Below are 26,320 nucleotides of genomic sequence, written 5' to 3'. Positions count from 1 at the left end.
AGGATCCCCCTGGTCCCGAGACGCCCCGGTTCTTCCGAGGGCTTCTTTCCCATCCCCACCCCTGGGGCTGACAAGAGAGAAGCCAAGGGGACCAAGAGCAGAGCCGGTAAGGGCAAGGAGAAGGAGAAGGCTGCAGCGCCCTCTACCAGCGCAGACGAGGAGAAGGATACTCCTCAGCCTCCGGCAGATCCCGATGAAAGAGTGAGTATGAGTGATATGAATGCGTAGCTGGTATGATGGAATTCCTTGAATGCTCAAACACCTAATAAGGGTGCTAAAGCCAGAGTAATAGTATGCAGCTCTCAGAAACATTGTATTTATGATGTATGTTTTTTTTTTTAATTGTTATTATTATTATTATTTTTGTTGTTATTATTATTATTATTATTATTATCATCATCATCACCATCACTGTTATTATTTTACTTCTAGAGAATCACTACCAAATTATTTCTAGACAAAACCACAGTAGGGCAGTTCATAATTATGTACATCTGACTCCTATATGCGGCATCTACCCGAAATAATTTGTCTCTCTGTACGTGCTTCATATGAACAGGTGTAGTGTTCTCAAATTATGAAAGTTTGATATATTCATTAAGCGGGGTGGAAATTTAGAAATTTTGAGGGCTTATGTTGGATCTGCTAACCACTACAATTTTAGTCTTGCCTATAGGTGCCACATTTCCAACGGCGGTGGATGTGACAGCAGTGACGTTGTCAACGAATTCTTAACCAAGGTTAAGTTTTATGTATGTCATCATTTCTCGCCATTATTTTAGCCATTTTTTGTGCTCATTTAATTTACATTGAATTGTTCATTGTCATTTCAACAGCTCATCTTTGAAGCATACCAATTTGGACTGCACAAGATATCTGAAATGGTAAGAAAACTGGCTTTAATTGGCTTTAAATTATTAATCTCCCAGCCCAAAACTACCTGAAATCAAGCCCAAATGCATGTTGAATGAAAGTGAATCATTCACAAAACGGCTTGAACTAGCAATCAAATGAAGGAATGTAATATTGATATGCATGTACCGAATCACAACAATTTTTTTTTTTCAGCATGGATAGGCTTTAAATAAACACTTTGGGTAGTATTCTGATAGTGCAACCCGAGGTATAACCTGAGACTTAACAAGAATTTTAGACCAGACTTTTATGGAATGCTGGATTTTGTCTGAAATCTCCCATATTCATGGCAAAAATAATGTACCAAATAATTTATAAAAATATATTTTATATTTGTGTTATCATATTTTGTGACACTATTAATTTTTTAGGAAAACTTTAACTGCATTATCAGAATGATTCTCACCTATTACTTTTTACTATGGCCCGTATTCCGAAGTCGGGTTTAACTTAAACTCAGGTTTAAAGTTGTGGTTTAAGTATGGATAGCCAATTGTTACATAAATCACTAACAGTAGAGATGTCATACTTCAGCTCATGTGGCTCTCAAATCATTCATAATTGTCTAGGAAGTATAAAAAGATGATTGTCTTCACCATGGGTGAATCAGGAAAGAGCACAGTAAACATGAGAAACATACAACTTAATAAAAAAAATTTTGACACTTTTGGCTTCCCATAATTTTAGCACAGAGTTAGACCATGGTCTAAGTTAAACCTGACTTCAGAATACGGGCCTAAGAGTTGAGTTGACAACTGGCACTCCATAAAAGTGTGGTCTATTAATGCGTTAACCATGGCTATGAGAATATCGCCCTTTGTGATTTATATATTAAGACGCTTTATTTGTGTGTGGTTTGCGGTTATATTTCATATTCTTCCGACAAGGTCAGTTTCTCTTGATAAGGGTCCACTTATGCTCGATCACGGTGTTTCAATATATTTCTACTATCACAATTTTTCATAGCTTTGCTCGGTCACAAAATTCTGGATAGTTTGGGTCTGTCTCACGATGTTTCATTAATTTTAATCTATCACTATGTTTTAACAAGGGGAACTATGGTGTATTAGTCCATCTGCACTTGCATATATTGGAAGGAACCAAGGGTTATGGTGATTTAACTGGCATTTTGCCTCTCAGACACAAAAATACGGATGATAGTAAAATGAATTTTATCCTATCACAGTGTTTCTTTAGTTTTGCTCTACTGTTATCAGGATGTTTCAATAGATTCGCTCCTCTGAGATGTTTCAATGGGCACTATCTTTGTTCATCTATTAATTCCAAATTGGATTTTTAATGCCTCCACCCACATAGGTGTTTATACATATGTTATACATAGGTGTTTATACATATGTTTTATATAGGTGTAAGCATTGTGTTCTGGTCGTCTGTCCAATTTTCTTTTTTTGCGATAACTAAAGAAATGTTAGAGGGATCCACTTTAAACAAGGTCGAAATATAGATATTGGAGTGACAATGATTTGAGTAATTTCTTTTTTTTTTTGGGGGGGGGGGGGTCGAGAGGTCAATGGTCACAGGTCATTATTAACATTGAAATATATCTTTCTCACAATCATGTAATAACCTTACAAGGTATCAGCTTTGAACGTGGTTCATGCGTACATATTGAATGGATGATTGACATCCTTGTGTTTGGGGGGGGGGGTGCTGTATTGAAAAAAATGGTTATCAAAACACTAAGTAATGTATTATTGGGTTTACACAGATGTGTCTCAATCAGTTATGATTATTTGTGTCTGGGGACCGAACTTTAACACTAGTAGAGCATGAGTGGGCCCTTCTGGGGACCAACCAGTCTTGTTGATAAAAAATTTGATTGCGTAACCCAAACCTTTCGCATATTCATCATTGTTTAAATATGTGAAATTGCAGTATCCCAGCATGATCAAATAAGCCTTATGTTTATCTTGAAACATAATGGCCTGAATTCACAAAGGTGGTTTTGAAAACCATCGGTTGAACCCATGGCTTATGCAGATTTCCTGTATAAATTATGCTTATTTACTGTGTATAATAACAAAGTGTCCAATGCTGATGCGCGCTTTTGTCACAGTGTGTGAAATTGACTCTTGTTGCCATGGTTAAGTATGCCATTTTATTCATGAATCCACTGTTAATTCAAAACAGTGGATTCATGAATAAAAAAGCGTAGTTAACCATGGCAACAGGCGTCAATTTCACACACTGAAAAAAGCGCGCATCAGCATTAGACACTTTGTTAATATACGCGGTAAATAAGCATAATTTATACAGGAAATCTGCATAAACCGCGGGTTCAACAGATGGTTTTAAAAAACCACCTATGTGAATTCGGGCCAATTATTCTCTCATCAAATATCAATTATTGGTCTATCAGGTACATGTATACTGCTGGGCCCTGTAATATGAAATTTAGTGATTGAATATTTATAACCGATCATACAAAATAATAATCAATTCAATGAATCATACAAATCAGTCATGTTATCAATCACTAAGCTGCATGTTACCCACCCCTGTTATATGTCATGCTGTGAAGGAGTGGGGGAGGGGGGGACTGACCTAAAGCATCTCTGTTGATTTGACACGCTTAATGAAAGATTATTTGATAGATTGTCCAGTTTATGTCCCATTACTTCTTAAATTATCACAGTACTTAATAGATTATCTCATTACTTGATAGATTATTACATTACTTGGTAAAGTATCCCATTACTTGATAAGTTATCCCATTACTTGATAAGTTATCCCATTACTTGATAGATTATCCCATTACTTGATGTATTATCTTATTACTTTAGAGATTATCTCACTACTTGATGGTTTACCCCATTACATGGTATATTTTCCCATTTCTTGATAAGTATCCCATTACTTAACGAATTATCACATTACTAGAAAGAATATCCCATTATATGATAGATTAACCCACTACTTGATAGATTATCCTGTTGTTTGATAAAGTATCACATTACTTGATAAATTAGCCCATTACTAGATAAATTATCCCATTACTTGATAAATTATCCCATTGCTTGATAACTTAGCCCATTACTTGATAAATTATCCCATTGCTTGATAAATTATCCCATTGCTTGATAAATCATTCCATTACTTGATAAATTAACCAATTACTGCATTAATTATCCCATTACTTGAGATATTGTCCTGTTGCTTAATAGATTATCCTATCACTTGATGAAATATCCCATTACTTTACAAATTATCCCATTAACTGATAAATTATCCAATTACTTGTAGAGTATCCCATTATGTGATAGATTTTCTCATTACTTGAGAGATTGTCCTGTTGCTTGATAAATAATATCACTTGATGGATTATCCCATTACTTGATAAATTGTCCCATTACTTGATAAATTATCCCATTACTTGATAAATTATCAAATTACTTGATAAATTAACCCATTACTTATCTTGTAGAAACATATGAAATACAAAGCAGAAATTTGCATCTAGTTCATGTCTCTAAACTTAGTTATTTCTTTGTATGTGGACATTTTAAGGATTATCACATAGAGTTTGAAATCCTCATTAAACCCAAAGGCCCGGTGAGTAGCATTCCATTGTACCGAATACAGAGTTTTTGTTTAAATTTGGAATTCATATCACTTTTGCTTATTTCCCTTATTGTTTGCTTACACTTTAAGATTTCCAATGTATTTGACAGATCCAATGTGTTATCTTTCAATAAACATTGTTACTTGTGACAGAGTTTATCATGATGATTCTTACAAAATGTTTATGATGTTTATTTCAGCTTTTACTTGTTTGCATGTGTTTAGTTTTCTGTTGAATCTGGTTTCTCAATTCTCAATGCAAGAATAACAAATAAAATCTTGGAGAAGTAATTGCTTTCAAATTAGCAGTGGTATGAATACAGTAATTGTTTTTTTTTTCAACATAACATGAGAGATATTTAGAACACTCAATATTTGCCATTACATCAAAGAAATAATTCTCCATATTTGAACATCGTTGCACGGTAGAAACTTATCAAACGTAACTTCTCTTGAAGTCAGTTTTCTTTATTGTTATTCAATAAGGGTATCTCTTTCGTCAATACTTATTATGTTTTTGTGAAATGCTGACATTTGGTTGATTACATTTACCTATTTCAAATATTCACATGATAAATTAGAAGGGTATGTGTTATTTGTCAAACAAGCCATAATGTGTGTATGATATAAAAATCTATTTAAAGCCATCGACTTATGTCAACTAAATGCGATTGAACATATTGAGCAACTTGGCTTGCTACATGTATATTCTAGTTATAATGTAAATTTTTTTGTGACTTAGCAAACTGTTTTGTGTAAAATGGTCCCAGGAAGAAATTCCCCTTCAAACTTCCATTCACTAGCAACAATGATTTTGATTGTATCTTAAATGCATGCATTCCATATTTTAACAGTGGGATAACTTTAAGGGTGTGATCTTGGTAAGTGTATATCAGTGTCATCGTTGAGCATTTCCCATTAATCTATGACATTTGCTCCAGTGACAATTGTTCCCTATTGAAATTATGCACCTAAAGTCAAACTTAAAACTTAACCCAAATCTATTTTTCCATGGAAAATGTGCTCCCTAACTTCCCTAAGTCTAACTTAAAACCCAACCCAAATCCATTGCTTCAATGGAAATTATGCACCTTGAATCAAACTTAAAACCTAACCCAAATCCATTGCTCCAATGGAAAATGTGCACTTTCATTCAAACTAAAAACCTAACCCAGATCCATTGCTCCAATGGAAAATATGGACCCTAGTTCAAACTTAAAACCTAATCCAAATCCATAGCTCCAATGGAAGATATGCACCTAATTCAAATATACAATCTAACCTGAACACTATCTTAAGTCTCTCATTACGTTGAACGAAAATCTCTATCACAAACCTCACCATATATCTATCAGGAAAGTAAATTTGGGGTGTTTTAAGTGTAAACACCAATCGAGTGTAATGCTTAATCTCATCGCTCAACCCTGAGCATGATATGAGCAATGTCGTGATGCCCTGTATACCATGTGCAACTTTGAATTTAAGTGTGACCTTTAAGTCCAATTAACTATTTGAGAAACACTTTCCTGGAGCAATTGTCGCTGGAGCCAATGTTGGGTCACCCATCCCTGTACGGGATCAAGTTTTGAGTTGGCAGGCACCTTGATTTAGAATAACAATTGAGTGTTGATTTTAACTAACATGCTTTTAATGCAATAAAGTGAGTTCGCAGCTAAGGAAATTTAACCCATCAGCATCCAGCGTGAGGCCAGGTCTTTCAAATGGGAAAGTTCGGCAAAATAAAATACCACCAAGTGGTTGAAATAATAAAAATTGGTCTGAATTAAGCAAATTATCATTCAGAAAGACCAATTATTGTAATATCTAAAGCCTGTTGCGGAAAGAAAATGAGTTTGATCGCTAAGTCTCAAAAATTCATTCACAAAGCTTAAATACCATTTACTTATTGGTTGGAAATCAAGCTGCATTTGATTTTTGTGAGCATTGTTTGGTTGAAACTATTTGTGCAGTTTGCTCCTGCCCAAGTTTTTTAGTGGATTTTTCTTATTACATGTATTCACAAATGCCAAGAAATATTAATCATTCATAATGACTGTCTTTTCTTTTATGGATTTGAATTTTCATCAGTTTCTTTTGAGTATTACTGTATTGTTTGGATAGGTTGATTACATCGTTTAATCAGTCTTATTGTTCTAGTACAAGTTCATTTAAGATAAAAGCCAAGCTGAATTTCCACTAACTAACATTAACAACAGAAAAAAAAATTATGATGGGATATTATTTTGAAAATAATAAATAGCGTTCCATTTGAGTGAAAAGGATCAAAAATTGATTTTTAGAAATAAATCATCAATCAGTACAGGAGAGCTCTTTGAACTGTACCAAAACCAAATCTGATATGATATACTAAATAGGGATGCTAACTTTTAGTTAAATCAACTTCACAATGATTTTTAGTCTAACACTGTTTAGATCTAATACATTGCACATGCATAGACATTACAGTAGACTTTAAGATATCAAATGGTTTTTTTTAAATTAATTTCCACAAGGTATTTAACACTTAACAGAAATTATGTGTATTTTAAAGGAAAATAATTGTACAGTACCATCAGATTGTTCTTCAATTGTATTATTTTTATTATACACAATAATTGCCAGTTTATTAACAGTTTACGCTACAATTTACATTATTATAACACTTACACTTACATGTATTTACCAGTTTCTTAGAGAGTTGTAAACACGTTAAATTGATTTGTATTCATGCAAACATTCTTTATTTCATTGTTTAGCCAAATTTTTGTTACCTCTTTGTAAAATCACAATTTTTTTGCACATTCTTAATACACATTCACCAAAGAATACAAAACTACTGCATTTATGCTTGTTAAAAAGGGGGAATTTTAGATGAAAAATGATATGTTCATGAATTGAAAAAAAATCCTGTTCGGATACCTTCTTTAAAAGGGATGATAGTCCACAAACAATACATGTATAGAGTTTGAAATTCAGGATTAATGCATTGCAGAGCAATAATTGGAAAGGCGCATTTTAGTTTATTTTTATTTTCTGTGTTTCGCTTTATATATGGGACATATGGGTGCATTTAATTTGATGTGATGATTCATTAGACCAGTGAGTCCCAGAAATTAATTAAATATAATCAACAAATGACAGATTCATTTTGAAGCTTGGAATCTCCTCTTTCATGAGTGAGGTGCTACAACTCCTGCAATACATACTTCATGCATAAATTGAGTAAAAACAGTTTGAAGAAAGAATGCCAACAGGTTGTTTGGTGGACCATATCTGAATTACAAAAAGGAAATTGCATGTCTAAAGAGTTCAATATCTTAAAATGATATTTCAATGAAAGAAACTAACAAAGGAATGATAAAGTTCTCCCTCTTTGAAATAATCTTTAAATATCCATAATTTCATTAAATAAAGTTACATTAATACACACTGACTGTTGGACTTCCTCTGATTTGTTGATGATCAACCATGCATAAAGTCTTCTTTTTTGCCATGCCACTGCAACAGAGGGCAGTCAATGAAAAATACATTTGTTTGATGAAATTATGGAAATGCAAATTTATGAAAGAAACAGAACTCATTCATCCCTTCTTTCATTTTCTTTCATTGATGTATTATATCAAAGATTATGGGCCAGTTTCATAAAACTTGTTATAATAACATATTTGCAATGATGGTTAAAGGCTACTGAAATCCTTCAATCTGATTGGCTGATAGTAAATTTGTTATAGAAATTGTTATAAGTTTATATGAAATGTGAACCTGATGTGGAACTTCAAGACATATGATTCTCTTTTTTTTAAATTCAAATACTGTCTACCAAAAGACCTTTTGCTATCCTTTCTTCATTTTTGTTCGTCACTCATGCATGAATGAGGCGTTATGTGAATTGCATCAGAAGAAAAAAAAGATTATAATCCTTACATTTATGTATCATTTACAAATGTGGTTACATTATGATAAATTTTGACAATTATCTCTTTCAATTTTCTGGAACATACTAAATTTCTTTAACATTGTTATTTGTAGGGGTGTTATGGGTTTTTCGTATCAAATGAGGATTTTTTCCCATTTTTACAATATTAGACAGAAGCAATACATCATACTGAAGTTTAAGATGACATAAAGCAAATTTATTCCAATGTGATTGCTGTGGCACATTCTGTTTTATTTTAATTTATCAAATTTTGCATTTTCTTGTTTAATTTGAGTTTTATTTGTTGTGCTTATTTGAAAACATGCACAAGAACCGCACCATAATCATCTTTTGTTTGTGTGTTTTGAAATTTTATGTGTTTGCCATTTAAGTCTGTGAAATAGCAACAGAATAGCAATTTCATGATGTCATTTTAATGTACACTGGTACATTCTTAAACCCATACATCAGAAGAAAAAGTGAAGAAGTCTACATTTATATTTACAGTGACAATTTATATTTCATCTGTATCTTTTCATGCTAAGTAATGTTTAAAAAAAAAAGAAATTGGTAAATCTGCAACATGAAGGGAACGTAAGAATCACATTTTTTCTCAGCAATTTTCTCTCTTGTTTATTGACCTTTATATATATGATATGCAGATTTAAAAAAAAAGATAAATGTAGCAGTAAATACACCATATGTTGTCAATTTGAAGAATATTTAATGAAATAAGGATTAAATGGATGATTTTTCCTAATGAGTTGATACCCCCCCCCCCCCATCGGAGTACATAAAGACAGTTAGAGGTCAAGTAAAGAAATTTGTTTGTTTTATTTTTATTTCTGCGTTCACAATACATTATCAAAAATATTTACGTTGTTTGCAATATACAAAATAATCCAGAATGTATACAATATAAACATGATACATAATTAGAAAAAAAATGGTGTGGGCATATACAAGGTACTTCACATTTTAATAATAATAAAAAGCAATTTGCCACTTGATAATTACTCCAATTAGATGTTAACACTTCCAGATATCATTTCAAGTTTGATATTTATTTCAGTTTTCATTCATGTACTCTGCTTACATCAAACTGATACTCACACGTTTCAGTACACCAACAAGATTTATGATGCAAAATATCAGAGTCACAGAGACCATGAATATATTTTTGGGTCTAACGCTTTTTTCGTTAACATACATTTAGTTATCAACACCTTGAACTTCGCTCTACACTTTATAGGTTACCTTTATGAAAAAAATATATCATAACAAATTTTACAAGGATTTGAAAAACATCACTATCTTTGTTTTTCAATTTTGGTAGGATATAGTCTATCCTATAGTTCTTGTGCAATATGGGAAGCATTTCATAAAACATGTATTTTATGGACTGTTATAAGCTATCAAATCCTTGCATCTGATTGGTTAAGATAAAATTTGTCCGTGAAAATCACTCGAGATGCTAAATTAAAGACTACCTTGATTTCATGCCTTATTAAATGCGGAACTTATGCTTTTTTTTATTATTGATTCTATCATTATACTTCTCTCTTTCCATTTGACTTTTCTTCAGACGGTCGCTGAGATGGCAGCTAAGGATGCGGAGGACGAGGCCGACAAGGCCCGCGAGGCCGAGAGGGCCGATAAGGCCGAGAAGAAGGGCAAGGGCAAGGATAAGGACAAGGGTGGCAAGAGAGCCAAGAGTAAATCACCCACCGGTTAGTATAAAAACAGACAAATCCAGTCAGACATGGTTCAGTGAACACCACCTTTTATAGTCTGCAGGTGCAGACCCTGATTCAAACTTTTGTCAACAAGTGGGTCTTTACACAAGACTAGCATATCTAAAACTTGCTGTTTCAAATCCTGGGTGAGCGGGCCTTCAGTACACAAGCCAGGATATAATTTCGCTTTACAAATGTGAATAGCATTTTTGGTATAAGGGAAAAGCTCTCAACTAAGTAATGTACAGTCCTTTGTAAAAATATGCTATACAAAAGAGTTTATGCATAGCAGTCTTTCAAAAATGTGGAGCAAATTGCGATGTGATACCAGGAAAATTATCCCCTGCAAGCCATTGTAGGCTATGCATTCAGACCCTTTTAACTTGAGCGAAGGGTTTGCACAGCAGACTAGACTAACGAGTTATAAAGACTACCTATTAATAGTGTAGGGAGATTTATATATGCAGTCTTGATGAGCAGGTAGTCATTATGGTCAGGTTCCTTTGATACATTTTTCAATTGGGAATTCGATTCAAGAGAACCAAATTTGTGGTCCTTATAGAGAGGTGACCCTTCTATCCAAGTGTTGACCAAGGCGGGTTTAAATATACTTCAAGAACCTGTCCATAACGGTTAGCAAATAAGACATATACAATAGAACATGGTTTAGTGATGCCTCTATTTATTTATTTATTTATTTATTCATATTTCACCACGGTAGCACATTCAACAAAAGTTGATCTTCCATGAGGCCCTGGATAACAAACAATACAATTATATACAATTAAAAACAATCAATGGTGATAATACATAATTATACAATCATCAGTCCATATGATATTGTTAAAATACAGACGTATAAAGTGATAACAGTATTATATAAAGTAATATATCAAAAAAGAGATGATAGTTTATAGCATCAGTCCTGAAAGGGGAATGGTATTGCATCCCAGTTGATCGGCCTAGGCAAGATTGAGGAAATGTCTTTTAACAGAGAGTTTGAAATTATTGAGGGTCTTAACATTTTTAACACTTTGTGGGAGACTATTCCATAGAACGCAGCCATCATAATATAAAGCAGTTGTATAATAATCAGTACGGCATTTACCTATAACTAAATCATGATGAGCACTTTGTCGAGTATTTACATTATGAACTTTAGAAATTTCTTTAAAAACATTTTTAAAACAATCTGCTGATAAGTCATGAAGACATTTATGAATAAATATACACCTGAAGTATTCTACTCTTTTCTTAAAAGGCATCCATCTTAAACGAGTAAACATTTCATTAGAGGGGGTGTATATATTACAGTTTAAAATAAGTCTTGCTGCCCTCTTTTGCAATTTAGTCAACTTATCAATTTGACCTAAATATCTATTCCCCCAAATTTCACAACAGTAATCCATTTGTGTTTGAATGAGGCATACATATAATAATTTCATTGAAGCTTCATCAACATATGGGTTGACTCTTCTGAGCATGGCAAGTCCTGCAAATACTTTTCTACATACATAGTCAACATGATTGCACCATAACAAATTATCATCAATAATAACACCAAGACATTTAAAACTATTACACTTTTCAATTTCAATACTTTCATACTTAATAGAAATTGCACTATCTTTTAATACATTTAGTCTTTTTTTACTTCCAATGATCATATATTTGGTTTTATCAACATTTAAACATAGCTTATTTAACTTGATCCACTTAGTGATTGCATCAAAATCATTCTGAAGTTTTACATGTATTTCATAAATAGACGTAGCACTTACATATAGGGTAGTATCGTCAGCGTACATTACTAAATTTCCATGATTCAAAACTTTTAACATATCATCAATGTAAATCAAAAAAAGTAAGGGACCTAATATAGATCCTTGTGGAACTCCAAGGGAAATACATCGATCATTTGATTTAGCATTTTTTATCGCAACATATTGTTTTCTGTTATTTAAATACGAATCAAACCATGCTAAAGACAAATCACTTAAACCAATATTCTTCAATTTATTCAACAAAATAGACGTATTCACAGTATCAAAAGCACTATAAACCTCTATAGGAGGACCATTTGTATAAAGACCTCAAGTTTGGTTTCCCTTGAATAGCATTCCTTGTTGAAACATGTATTATAAGAACCTGTCCATTAAAAATCATCAAATAAGAATATAACAGTACTAAAACCTGCTTTAGTGACCATCTGTATAAAATGACTAACCATCTATAAAGACCTCAATTTGTTCAATGTTTATATCTGGTATTCAGTATTCATCACATCATGTATTTTACAATATCATATATATATATTCAGTTTCCAGATTTTGTAAAGGTGGCAGCGCTAATAAGGCTTTCCCTTTCTAGTTGCCTCCTCATTCATTTATAAATCATGTACTTTATTCAACTGTTTCCCAGATTTTATCATTATCATTGCAATTTTCCCATGTAATTTATGTAAACTTTGTATGTGCCTTGTATTTGTTTTTATGATGAATGAAATAAATGCTATCAAATCCAAATCTAAATCTAATCTAAAATCTAAAATTTTGGTCAGTCAGTGAAACAATATTGTTAATATCTCCTGCAAACTCAATGTTTTTAATACAAAGTGATAGGCCTGGTTGAAAAAATTGTTTATGTAACTAGCACTTGAGGCAGACATTATTTGATAAATTCAGCTTATTTTGATAGGAACAGTAAAATAGTACTCAAAGTCACACACTTATTTTTGATCTTGTCTATTCTTGACATTGACTCATTTGATTTTGTTTGAAATATTTTTTCATTGTGGTTTTAAAGGCAAGAAAAGCCCAAGGGGTGAGAGGTCTCCTAAGAAGGACAAGAAGACTGCCACGCCCACTTTCCCTCCCACCCCTTCTCAGAAAGAAGACACTTTTTTAAGAAGTCTGTCTTTTCAACTGAAAATGTTGTTAGCATATTACTTAACTTTGCTTTTATTGTGTTTATACAGGCAAAAAATCCCCCAGGGGGTAAGAAGTCTCCCAAGAAGGGTAAGAAGACTGCAACGCCCCCCCCTCCTACCCTTCTCAGATAGAAGACACTTTTTAGAAGAAGGTTTATTAGTCTATTCAACCAGAAATGTTTGATTGTGTACTTTTTTTTATTTTACAGGCAAGAAAACCCCAGGGGGTAAGAAGTCCCCCAAGAAGGGTAAGAAGACGGCCACGCCCACTCCCCCTCCCACCCCTCCACCGGTAGAAGACACCCCTGAGGAGAAGGCTAAGAGGGAGTTGAAGGATAGGATGAAGGCAGAGTATGTGGGGGCAATTGCTCATGAAGGTAAGACGGAAGATATGTTAGCGGTCATTAACAATTTATGTCATTTTATCCAGCTATACAGTGCACATAAGTTAGTGAACCTCACCAGACAATGAACATATTTCAAGTGTTCAAGTTCTGCCATGTTTTAGATATTGTAAAGTCAGGTGATAAGATACCATATTCAATAAAGTTTGTTTCTCTGGGCTTGCGGAACATTGTAGTGTTGTTGTCTACATTCAACACTTAGCATGAAGGAGCGCATTCTGTGATGGGGTTCACTAACTTAACAGCACAACTGAAATTGATTGAAATTAAGAGTATTTGGATGTTTCTGTCAGGGGACATTTTTAAAGTTTTTTCTAGACACTCCAAATGAGATTATTCTGAATTTCTAGGCCTGTCGGTGATTCCAACTTAATAGTTTTGCTAATATTCAACATTTTGAGGTTCCTTCAAAGCGGATGAAAATTGAATGTCTTTCAAAGGGAATGACTATGCTCTTGACTCCGTTATAAACATTCACAAATTAGTGTCAAGTTAGGGATGTTAATGATTGTTTTCCTTTAAACATTATGTAACATGGAATGAAACATACTGAGGCAACCAAACAAGGCACTTGTAGATTTCTTTACAGTTTGGGATTTATGTTATAAAGGCTCTGGGTCGAAGGTCATTGGGCCAATCCACAAAATATGGAATGCTCTATTCCGAACTGGAGTGTGATGCATATGATTAATATTCGTGGCATGTTTTATATTCTTTCAGAATCAAGTTTGAAGACAAGGATGGAATTGATCAAGGTCCATGCTATCCAAGTCTTACAGGAGCTGAAAGCCAAGGCAGAGGAGGCATATAAAGACATGGATAATTGGCTGGGATCAAGGTTTATCCAAGAGATGGATAGGTATGGACCAATCACAATCAAGCTTACATGTCAACTCACCTTGATATGAATATTCATTAACATGTTTCTACTCATTTATATGAATATTTATGAAATTGTCAAGTGTTCTTTAACCATAGGATTATTCAAAGTCATCTTGATATGAATATGCATGGTATGTAAAGTGTCTTCAATGATAGGAATATAACATGGAAGTGTTCTTGACCATAGGAATATTCATAGTCATCCTCATATGAATATTCATGAACATGTAAAATACTTCCAACCATGGAATATTCATATTCATCTTTGTATAAAAAAGAAGGATACTGATAAGCATCACAGTAATAGTGATGATGATGATTATGATGATCATAATAACAATACTCATCATAATTATAAAGGTTATTGATTTGATTTGATCTCGATGTACTGTATCTTATATGTTTTTAGAGTTGCAAAATGAATGAATTTGAATTTGAAATTGTAATCATAAACATGATTATTACCATGTTGATAACAATAATCATATTTTGATATTGTTTTCTATTTTATCATAGTATCAATGTTGTTTGCCAGTACCTCGGAGAGTGCATTGAGGAGAGAGCCAAGATTCAACCAGAACTTGTTGTCTTCCAAGACGACTTTGCTATCAACAAGGTATGAAGATCAAGACTATTCCTGGGGCATATTTCATAAACAATTGCAACTATTGTAACTTTGTCATTATCAATAATGAATAATAGAGTACATGTACATACATGCCAACCGTTCCCTTTTTAGAGTATTTGTTCCTCTTTTTTGCTATAAATACACCAAAACTCCTTTTGTATGATTTGTTACTTTTTTAAAATTTCTGATCATGGAGTATGTATTATACACAGCGCGTGACACTAGGGCCGGTCCGACAGTCCTAGACCGGTAAAAAACACTGTCATGCCAGTAACTTGTTGCATGAAAAGAACAAGTAAATTCTTGCCCACGAGCATATGTTTAAAAGGGTGAATTTTCAAGTTTTCAAGTAGAGTTATTTCACATGTTTTTTCACCGATCTCACTACAACAGGCTGGCGATTGTTACGCTGACACATATTTTTTAAAATACTCTTTTTTTGTCAGAAATACTTCTTTTTCCTTATAAGAATAAATTTTTTGGTTGTAGAAGGTTGGCAGGTCTGCATGTATATATAATGCACTGTGGCACAACATTTGCTCTTGCGACAATAGCTCGGGGCTTAATCTCGTCTAAGATGTAGGGTCGGGGTTAGGGTTGCAATAGGGTTTTATGTTAGGGTTAGGGTAGGGTATAGTGTTAAATCCAGGGTTGAATTGGCCATTCGATTAGTGTGTGGGATTTAGAGCAGAGCAATTGTCGCCGGAGCAAATGTCATGGAACCATTATACACCATCATGATAGTGTGACTATTCTGAGTTGCTGAGGGACAATAGAGTTGAAAAGGAGTAAGGAATTACAAATAAAGGAAATGGGTACTTAGAAGGCAATGGAGTGTGCTTTTGTGAATTTGTGCTTCTGCAATTATCTGACAATATTTAACAAAAATAGGATGAAACAGGATTTTAGACACCTGTTGAATGATTTGAGCAATTCTGTTGGTCGGATCCTTAGTCGAAGAGCATTCCAGAGAGATGGAACTTCAAAAGTGAAAGCCTCTTCTCCTAGAGTTAAATTTGTCCCCATGGAACAATTTCTTGATGAGTAAATAAGCCTTTCCTATCCTTTCCTACAGTTGGTGAAGGTGTATCGTACCCCTAGCCCTCCGCCCCGCCCTGATCCGATAGAACTAGCTCAGGCAGATACCTTCGCAGTCGAGCAGATCATCAACCTTCAAGCGCAGTTCATCAAGTCGGCACCCTCTGGGTTCATATCGGCCAAGGGCTTCATTGACACACTCTGTGATCTGACGGCATTGACTGTAAGCTTATGATGATGAAGATGGTGATGATGCTGGTGATGGTGGTGATGATGATGATGATGATGGTGATGATGATGATGATGATGATGATGATGAGAATGATGGTGGTGATGGTTGTGATGGCGATGATGATGATGATGATTATAATGATGATAATGATGATGAGGATGGGGATGATGAAGATGATGAAAGTGATGATCAAAACACCATTCATTTCCAATAGGCAACAGGCTAAATGAAAACAGTCCACTCCTAAAGAATGTCTATGTAATTGTCATTCCACAGCATTTTAATAACGCTGTGCTCACATTGTAATGATTTTATTTCTCTTTATTTTCTTAAATTTTTAAACTTTCACAGCACGGAATGGAAGCTTTACCTGACGGATGGATGAACATCAGTATTGCACAGGTAACCATTTATTCATTAATTCATCATTGTATTCAAATACAGTAATACCAGAGTTGTTGTCAAGGCCAGCCTCGAGGCAAGATTTTGCCAGGCTTGGCCTCGGCCCGAATCACATTTTCAAAGTCTTTGGGAGAAGGTTTAGGTTTTCTCCAGCAGCGTCTTGACTTGGGAAGTAATAGACTTGACTACATCCCTGACAGAGTCTGTGCATGTTTAGATTTTGAAAGCAATTTCTTTGGTATCTGTTGATTTATTGTGTCTTGGGGCCATTTTTTCTGTTTGTAAGTTATGCCTGACTGGTGACCCTTTCTTATGCTAAATGGCAAATCCCCAATTTTCCTGTTTAAAAATAACGGGACTATATTTTAATAACCTATCAAACTTTGAAAAGTATTGAATTTACCAGTCAGTTGTGAATTAAGAATTAGAATTTGAATCTGCTAAAGATTAAAATTTCAATCTACAAAGATCAGGGGCCCGTTTCATGAAACCTCTTATAATAACAAATTTGCATTAACAGTTAAAAGCTACTGAAATCCTTCTATCTAATTGGCTGATGGTAAATTTGTTAAAGACACTGTGCATTTGTAATACTATAACAAGTCTTTATGAAACGGAACCCAGGTATCAGCTGTAGTTGAAATGCTATTCAATTCAATTTATTGTTTAACCATCAAATACAAAAACATTACAAATTGACAACAAAATTAAGGGAAAATACAAGACAATGATGGTAAGGTGACCCCGGAGAAGCAAGGCTTATAAAAAGGGGCCATCAGGTAACAAAAATATCAACAATTATCAAAACTACAAACATAACTTATCTATAAAAATACTCTTTATCTATATAAAGGACATATGTAATTCAGGGAGGTTAAGAGGTTAACATTGCCCTGCACAACTTTTTGAATCTGGAAATAGTGGAGCTGTTTTTAATGTCATTGGGGAAGTTTATTCCATAGTTTTTGGAAATTCTTTTTGAAAGAATTAGAAACAACATAAGTTCGAACTTGAGGGAGGCGAATGAGATCACTCTGACGAGTATTGTAAGATGCTAGATTACCTTAGCCTCCACCCTTTTCTCCATTTCTTCAGCTGGAGACCCTAGCGGCTCAACTGTCTCCAGACTCGGAGTACATCGATTGGAAGACATTCCTGCTCCAGTCCTGTCAGCCTTGGCTCCAACCCTCTCAGGCCCAGCTCCTGGAGACCTTGGAGGAGTTCAAGAAGGCCGACGCCCTCAACTCGGGCACCGTCACCAGAGAACAGTTTGAACAGGTGAGTTAACCCGTCGACTACTGAATTGTTCGAATTTCCGTAGACTTTGCACTGGGATGACATGGTTCCCAGAGCCAAGGCATTAATTATTAATTCACTCAACCTATTACTAAATTTGACTGATGCTTTTGAAATTATCACAGCATTGATCAAGTCAAATGCCCAACCCCCCTGACCAATTATGAAGTGCCCTCTACATGTCATATCTCAGTACCCTTAACAATGTAGGCAGATTGGGATTGATGATTTGATGTTGTTTTTTAACAAGACTACAACACCTCTACATACGGGACCTTAAATTTTCTCAATTTTTTTTCTTAATAATTAAGCAATAAATAGGCCTCTTTACTATTGAAGGGATTCAAATTTATTTATTTTATTTCCTGTATGTAGTAACAAGGTATCCCTTTTAATACATTTTAATAATGAATAGACTAGAATACTCTGCTTCCAGTGTACAGGGATTAGTTGGTGCTATGACTAGCAAGCCTCTGGCAAGCTTTTTAACAACCTTTGGAAATTATGCATTACCAAATGCACACCCAAATTAAATTATCCTAATTGAAAATGCTTTATCTTGTCCACGTTTAGGTGCCCCTATGGTATAGTTACGAGCACAGGGCCGTGAGCCCAGAGGATTCCACGGAACCACGCCCATACAACCGCACTGTGTACATCCAACGTCTCTTCTTTGATATCTTTGCCGATAGCAACGCCATTCCTCCTGTCTTGGATTACACCAACATGGTAAGATGTAGTGGGTCTCTGAATCAGTAACTTGCTGATTGGTGTACACATACTTTGTCTTCTTCCTGTTTCCTTTCATCCCACAATTGTGTAATCCTAGTTCATCGACAACCAATTGGTCTGACCCTACATCTTAAAGACACCGCACACCTTACGATTAGTCTGCAATCCGATTTTGGAATAAAACATAGTATAATCTGAAGCTAATGTTGAGACATGAAATATCTTACTGTAAAATGTTCCAAATCATCGTACGAATACCTGTATTCAAATCTGTGACTATGCTATCATCCTTATTAGAATAAAAGCGAATTTAATATCTAGTCGTATTGATGTCATAGCAGTTGAAGATTGGCTATGATTTGAAACTAATTTGGCCTTTACTCCAAAACAAAGGCTTGCAATCATTCAAAATTGTTATATTACTATTCTTTCAGTTAATTTGAACCTCAAATAAAAATATACTTTTCATTCACATTAAAAAAAAAAGAGCAAAATGCGATTTGTTCCCAAATCGGATCGTGGACCATTTGTAAGGTGTGCGGTGGCCTTTACAGGTAATTAAGCCTGGAGATATTGTGGCAGGAGCAATACAGTTGAGATTGATTTGATCAATCATAACTCTTTGTACGACGGGGCCCTGGTCATGAGACTAAATGAGAATTAAACTAAATGGCCCTTATTCTCAAGAGAGGTATCCATTGGTCCATATTTCTTGCATTGTCGGGCATGAATTTAGCGACCTTTGCCAAAAGTGTGCATTTAAAATTGGGCTTTTTGTATGCAACGAAATAAAGTATAAGTTTGTACAAAAATCTGCATAGTGCATGGTTTAGTACCATGGTACAATTGAAACCTCTTTCGATGCCAATGGGCATTAGACCCTGCAAGAAAAAAAATTGAAATTCAAATTTAAAAGCTCCCCCACCCCTATCCTCCACTTAAAGGTTTTTACTTGATTTAGATATCTACCCATTTGTTTTCTGTCTAGCTGCTATACTTCAGCATCGATGCCAACTACCTGAATGGTTTCTTCCGAGCGCTCAGCGTGGCTTCCGGCAAGCACATGCCCCGCCCGAAACCGGTGGAGGTTGAACCTACCAAGAGGGACATCGAGACCATGAAAGAGGTATGCCTGACATATAGCCAAGCTAATATCTGTACACTAACATCATGTTTTGTCTTCTTAGGGGTTTCTTATTTATCAGTATGTATGGGTTGTACAGGGTTCCGTATATTCTTATTTTATTATTCATTATTTGTCCTATATCTTACAAAGAGCTTTATGAAACACTTACATGTGTCTACTTATTTTCCTATTGATTGACTATTAACATGTACAAAGACATCCAAATTATTATGAGGAGAGGGGTACAATGGAAAGTCCATATTTTTGGATGAATAAATATTGTGGCTTTGTTTTTAAAAGAATAATCTCCCTCTTGAAAAAAAGGAACCTAAAAAAGTCATTAATCTTGAAGTGTGTAAATTTATTTTTATTATTGTATGAAGCAAGTCATGTGTATTTTATGCTTTAATTCTTTCTCACGTAGATGCAACAAGCAATTGTTAATCAGCATGGAAAGGTATCATTTGCATGGGTTTTTTCATGTCATTGGTTTCTCTCACATGCATGCATCTGAGTACTCAAAGCAATGATGTCACACAAAAAATGTCTTTGCATTTCACTGTTTTGGGTTTTTTTTACCATAATTTGGCAGGAAATGATGAAACACCACCAAAAACTACAAATTTTGTGGGAATCAGTCTGTTTGGACCCAAGATGTAGCCATATGAATGCCTACTTAATCCTATTGAAATTTGTGTAAATTTGCCTGGTACCAAACAGCTATGAACCATTCCAGTTATACACTGATTATAATGGGGCCTATGGGGTATTCATTTAGCCATACCTTCGGCCACCATGAACTGATTCATAACAAATGTGGCATGTGGAGGATTTTCATCATGCTCTACTGAAATATGGTCATCAAAATACAGAGATGCACGAAAAGAAAACTGATGATGTCACTCTTTGATGCTCTATGCTATCTATTCACTCTCCATTGCATGTGTACATCTTGGTGGTGGGATCTTAATTAGATTGGGTCATCCTAAAGAAAAAACATGTCAAAATTCATGAAATGTATGTCTCAACCATCTTAGCCCCACAACAAAGCACAACCTTCAGGTCCATCCAGATGACAGCGCAAATAAGACAAACTGCCCAACACTAATGTTTTTGTAATATTATGGATGCTAACAAACTACAGTTTGTGCATTCCACAAATTGCTGTCCACCAACCACAAATGCAGTGTACAGCCAGTGATATTGTCCTGACAAGTGTCACAGAAAAATTGCAAGGACGCTTAGCTGTGGGCCAAGGGATTGTAGAGACAATGGCCCGTATTCTGAAGTCAGGTTTAACTTAGACCATGGTCTAACTCTGTGCTAAAATTATGGGAAGCCAAAAGTGTCAAAATTTTTATTAAGTTGTATGTTTCTTATGTTTACTGTGCTCTTTCCTGATTCATTGATGGTGAAGACAATCATATATTTGTACTTCCTAGACAATTATGAATGATTTGAGAGCCAAATGAGCTGAAATATGATATCTCTACTGTTAGTGATTTATGTAACAATTGGCTATCCATACTTAAACCACAACTTTATACCCGACTTCAGAATACAGGCCAAAGAATTGTGACATATTTTTTTAGAATGACCCTGTCATCCATTTTCATCTTTGTGGAACTATTATACTTGAATTTCATGAACTGTTTTCACATTTCAGGCACATGCTCACAGTCACCTCGTTCCGTCATCACACCATGCATGATCATCCAGCATTTATTGAATAATTAAGAGGGCCCGGCCCAAACAATACTTTTCATCTTGGTGCATATTTCTCAACTGCATATAAAGAAACTTTCATAAGAAACTTTACACATTCGCACATGCTTGAAGCGACATATATGAAATTAGGAGACCCAGTTCTTTGCAGAAAGAATTCGTGTGCACACTCAAATCATTTTAGCAAAACAACTTACACATACTTAGCTGAGGTTCATCTTTATTCTTCCAGCCATTCAGAGCTCAGAATTTATGTAGCATTTCTAACCCTCAGCTTCCATTTGCCTTCATTTTATTTTATCTTGTTCATTCTTCATTTGCTCTTGATAATTGCAAGTAAAAAAAAATTAAGCGTGCATGTCTTCATTCAGTACCATTTGTTTTAAGCAGAGTACATGTACTTGGATGCATTTTCATCTCATAACTCATAACCTTCTTTATGATATTGTGAAAAACTGGTAGCAGATTGACCTTCTGAGAGAGTCATTTGGAGAGTTATTTCATTCACTGTATACATCATGACTTCATCCTTGCATCATTGGACAAAACTTGCTGTGTGCTCACTTAATTTCAAATGCGATAAGTCCTGTTTTACATGTATGTTGTCTTGCAAACACGAAAAAATGACTCTTGCCTTTACAATCATTGGATAAAACTTGATTTGTGCTCATTTAATTTAAAATCTGATTGGTCCACAGATCTTTATTGTCTTGCAACCAAAAAGTATCTCTTGCCCTTTTTGATATTTTTACTGATACTTGTCATCCCATTGACTTTGTACACAGAATGTTGAGCTTTAATCACCGAGTAATGTCACACAATGCCTTCACAGACCTTAGTCAACAATATCTCATTTCCTCATTTGCATCAGTAACATTCCATTTGAGTCCATTCATTGATATTTGCCAGTTGAAAATGTGTTTTCCTCATGTTTTCAGTCATCTCAGGATCCTATTCAAAATTACTAATGACTACAAAAATAGCCTACTTTTGATAAAATTCATACATGAGCTTGCTCCACTTTGTAGAAAAGCCCTCCTGAAAACATAAAAATTTGTATCTCTGTTGTGTCTTTCAAAAATTTCTCAGAACCCATTTTTTGCCTATTTATTGATTTTCTATGTGCCTTGAGCACTCTACAGAGTGGATTCAGCACTAACATTATTAGTACCCGGTATTATTATCACAGAGATCCTCAAGAATGTTGTTATAATTACAAGGTATAGTGTCTTGTGTTTGAGTGAAAGCAAAGTTGGGAAATTTTGCCAAAATAAAATCATATACATGATGAGGAATGTCTTGATTAGGGATGTCTTTCATGAAACAGATAGAAATTTGCCCTGAGCCAATCTGATGTAAGGATTTTGGTAACTTTTAACAAATATTTTGTTTCATGGAATTCTCCCTTGGTGATAAGGTGGTCATTGTATATGTTGATTTAAAGAGGAAAGAAGAGATTAAGAAACTGTTGGTGTGATCATTCATGCAAGGTATTTACCCTCAGACCCCAAAACACAATGTAGGAAGCATCTATGATTTTTACTTGTCACTCTCCATCCCTTGTCATTTACCTTGACTACCATAGGTTGTAGAGACCCTGACTGGTGAAGATCTGATTCTCGGTCCAAGGCACATTGAACCTAGCCTTGGCCCACCCGAAGAAGGGGTTCCAGTCTCCGCAGTGACTGCCACTGTCCCTCTCGGTGCACTTGTCCGGGTAAGTCTAATAGTACCCTGCTTAAAACGACTTAAGAGAAACATTGCCTTGCAAAATAAACATTGTTCAAACTGAAAGACTGGTAGCTGCAAAGGAGGTGATATATTTGCAGCCCCTAGATTATGGCATACATTGGCACTGAAATACAAAAATATCTCTACATATCTTAAGAATACATTTAAGTTAGGAGGAGGAGGTGAAGAAGAAGGAGAAAAATTGAGCAGAATACGGAGGAGGAGAAGGGGAAGGGGGAGGAGATTATTTCATTGATTTATTCGTTGTTGAAATAACATTTTCCTTTATCTATCAAATTCACTTAGTCTGAATTTACTGAAATATTTCCCACTTCAATTGTCTAGGTGCTCCACCACGGGCAGCCCTCGCTTGGTGACAGCCACCGCTTCAGCGTGACCTCTGACCCGGAGGATACCTTCAGCCAGGAGCGTCTGGCGGCCGTCTACCGGGAGCTCGGCTCCGAGGAGCTGGAGCCGGTACCCTTCTACACCCTGATCCAGCACCCCATCATCCAAGATTGCCTCTCACTCTGCCACCGATACAAGGCACCGGTAAGTATCAGAGGAACTTAATTATGAAAGAGAACTTAGCTTCCCTTTTTTACCTACATGTACCTACATAGTTTTGTTAGCGTTCTAATCTTATGCAATATCAATGAACCTTTTGGTTGTCAGCATTTGTCAGCATGGAGCGTTGTGGCCCAGTGGATTAGTCTCCGGACTTTGAAACAGAGGGTCGTGGGTTCGAATCCCAGCCATGGCGTAATTTCCTTCGGCAAGAAATTTATCCACATTGTGCTGCACTCGACCCAGGTGAGGTGAATGGGTACCCGGCAGGATTTATTCCTTGAACGCTTTAGCGCCTATATGGCCGCTCAGCTTCAGCCGGGGTAATAGTAATATACCAAGTATATTTCAGCGCCTTGAGCACATAATCAATGTGGATTTGGCGCTTTAGAAATACTCTATATTATTATTATTATTGTGTGTGCCTCAATGGGGACTGGCTAGAATGCTCCCAATGGAGCTAATTAATTAACCGTGGCAGTTACCCATTCACCTCACGTGGATTGAGTGCAGCACAATTGGAATAATTATCTTGCTGAAGGAAAACGCACCATGGCTTGCATTCAAACCCACGACCCCCCGATTGAAAGACGAGAGTCGGAACCACTAGGCCATGACATGCCACCAATTGTGCCCAATGCTGTTACAGATCAATAGTCGTAAAAAGCTAATCAAAAGTTTGTAATGTCTGTGTGATCATATGCAGCTTAGATTTCATGTATTAACCAAGAGTTTGTTATACAAATGTACTGCCACTATATCTATGATGATGACAAATTAACCTTTATTTCAAATATTTTTTTTTAATGAAATAATTGTTTGCTGCAAGTACTGGCATGTACCTAAACCCCCTTTCCTTCTCTCTTTCCCTTGTTCAGGATTTCAGCTCTGTTTTCACCGCTCCAGCTGTCCTACCTTCAGACAACGACGCCCAAAGCATCATGTCCTAGGTACAACCACACCTTGGGAGCATTCCATGAAACAAATAGTCATTGATTTTCCACTGACTACTGTTATAAGCTACTGTAAATCCTTGCGTCTGATTGGCTCAGAGCAAATTAGTTAGTGAAAGTCACTCTCGTAACTTTCATGAAATGCTCTCAGGTCCTGATGCCATGATTCTACTGGTAACAGAAGCTCAGAGCCTTTCATAAGATTTGCTTCATTCTGAATCCACTGTCAATGACTTGGTACAGAATGAAAGAAAGCCTGATCAAAGCCATCGTCCGTAGAAAGACAATACACAAGGGTATCTGGGAATTGGGTGATATCAAGTTTGGTGTTGACCTTTTGGTTTTGGTGTTGGGATTGATTCTTATGTCAACATAGCACCAAACTTTAAATGAATGTGGTTCTTGGATCAGTCTGTTTAGGTGTTGCAGTATCAATAATGTGACTTGGATCATTTTTTTGTAAACTCACATTTGGTGTTAAAGCTCGGTATGGCAACCTGAATTGTGCTTCTAATACTAACACCAACAACAAACTTGAAATCACACATAGTATTTGATATAGGCATGATATTTTTCCTTTGATGAAAGGGAAGTCATTCTGAACTTTTCTTGCAAAGACAACTGCATCTATAATGTATCACAATTCTTGAAAATGTTTTCTTGAGTTAGACCCCTATTGTAAATACATGTGTGTGATGTCACTTGATTACAGCCTTGAAATGAATTGACTACTTTTTCAATTTATTCTGTGTATATAAATGAATAAAATATTACTTCATACTTCAAAGGAGTTAAAGATATATTATGTATTACTTATTTGTTATCAGCTTTTGTAGTCTCTTATTTCAAGATTTATAATTTAGTATTTATTTGAAGCCATGTATCCCGTCCATTATGTATTGGTTTCAGTAAAAGATGCCTTTATATGATTCTGAAGTTGTGTAACTTGATGTAGCATAAGTTAAACCATTTGGATATAATTGATTTGTGCTGTCGACTTTGATTCCATCCTGATAATTCCTTGACACATAAGTATGAAATTTGTACTTAAAATAACCTTGATTATATTTGTATTCATATATTTCATTGCAATTTCTATTATGCACTTATTTGTTTCAACTGTAAATAAAAGTGAGAGTAATCTATTGACTTGATGAAAAAAAAGGTCCATGGTTTCTTTTGTAACTTTGTTCAAAGATTTTAGCCCAAATTCACAAAGGTAGTTTTTTAAATCATCGTTTGAACCCATGGTTTATGCAGATTTCCTGCATAAATTATGCTTATTTACGGCGTATATTAAAAAATTCCAATGCTGATCAGTGCTTTTGTCACAGTGCACCTGTTGCCGGGGTTATCCATGAGTCCACTCTTTTGAATTAATGAGTCCACTCTTCAAACAGTGGACTCATGAATAAAAAAGCGTACTTAACCATGGCAACAGTCGTCAATTTGGCACACTGTGACAAAATCGCGCATCAGCATTGGACATTTTTTAATATACGGGGTAAATGAGCATAATTTATTCA

The 26,320-nt window shown here is 35.2% G+C and overlaps 1 protein-coding gene across 9 annotated transcripts in view; it reads left to right on the top strand.

The window, feature by feature from the left end:
* LOC129270798 (sperm flagellar protein 2-like) overlaps positions 1–25,953 on the top strand; it is a 58,864-nt gene extending 32,911 nt beyond the window's left edge. For 3 of the 9 annotated variants that reach the window (XM_064106713.1, XM_064106709.1, XM_064106710.1), the window contains 16 exons: positions 3–201; positions 837–884; positions 5,352–5,378; positions 9,999–10,143; positions 13,288–13,455; positions 14,203–14,341; positions 14,881–14,980; positions 16,068–16,253; positions 16,614–16,664; positions 17,760–17,942; positions 18,534–18,689; positions 19,681–19,818; positions 20,243–20,275; positions 23,129–23,260; positions 23,620–23,826; positions 24,720–25,951. In XM_064106713.1, the coding sequence (XP_063962783.1) occupies positions 3–201; positions 837–884; positions 5,352–5,378; positions 9,999–10,143; positions 13,288–13,455; positions 14,203–14,341; positions 14,881–14,980; positions 16,068–16,253; positions 16,614–16,664; positions 17,760–17,942; positions 18,534–18,689; positions 19,681–19,818; positions 20,243–20,275; positions 23,129–23,260; positions 23,620–23,826; positions 24,720–24,791 (1,984 nt within the window). In that variant the 3' untranslated portion in view covers positions 24,792–25,951. Of the gene's footprint in view, positions 1–2; positions 202–836; positions 885–5,351; positions 5,379–9,998; positions 10,144–13,287; positions 13,456–14,202; positions 14,342–14,880; positions 14,981–16,067; positions 16,254–16,613; positions 16,665–17,759; positions 17,943–18,533; positions 18,690–19,680; positions 19,819–20,242; positions 20,276–23,128; positions 23,261–23,619; positions 23,827–24,719 lie in introns of all 9 variants that reach the window. The other 6 variants (XM_064106711.1, XM_064106714.1, XM_064106716.1 and 3 more) reach the window with 4 other exon arrangements.
* The last annotated feature ends 367 nt before the right edge of the window (positions 25,954–26,320 follow it).

This window comes from Lytechinus pictus, chromosome 11, assembly GCF_037042905.1.
Source record: "Lytechinus pictus isolate F3 Inbred chromosome 11, Lp3.0, whole genome shotgun sequence".
NCBI classification, from domain to species: domain Eukaryota; kingdom Metazoa; phylum Echinodermata; class Echinoidea; order Temnopleuroida; family Toxopneustidae; genus Lytechinus; species Lytechinus pictus.
Note: the sequence above shows the minus strand (reverse complement) of the source record. Positions and strands in the feature narration are given on the sequence as shown.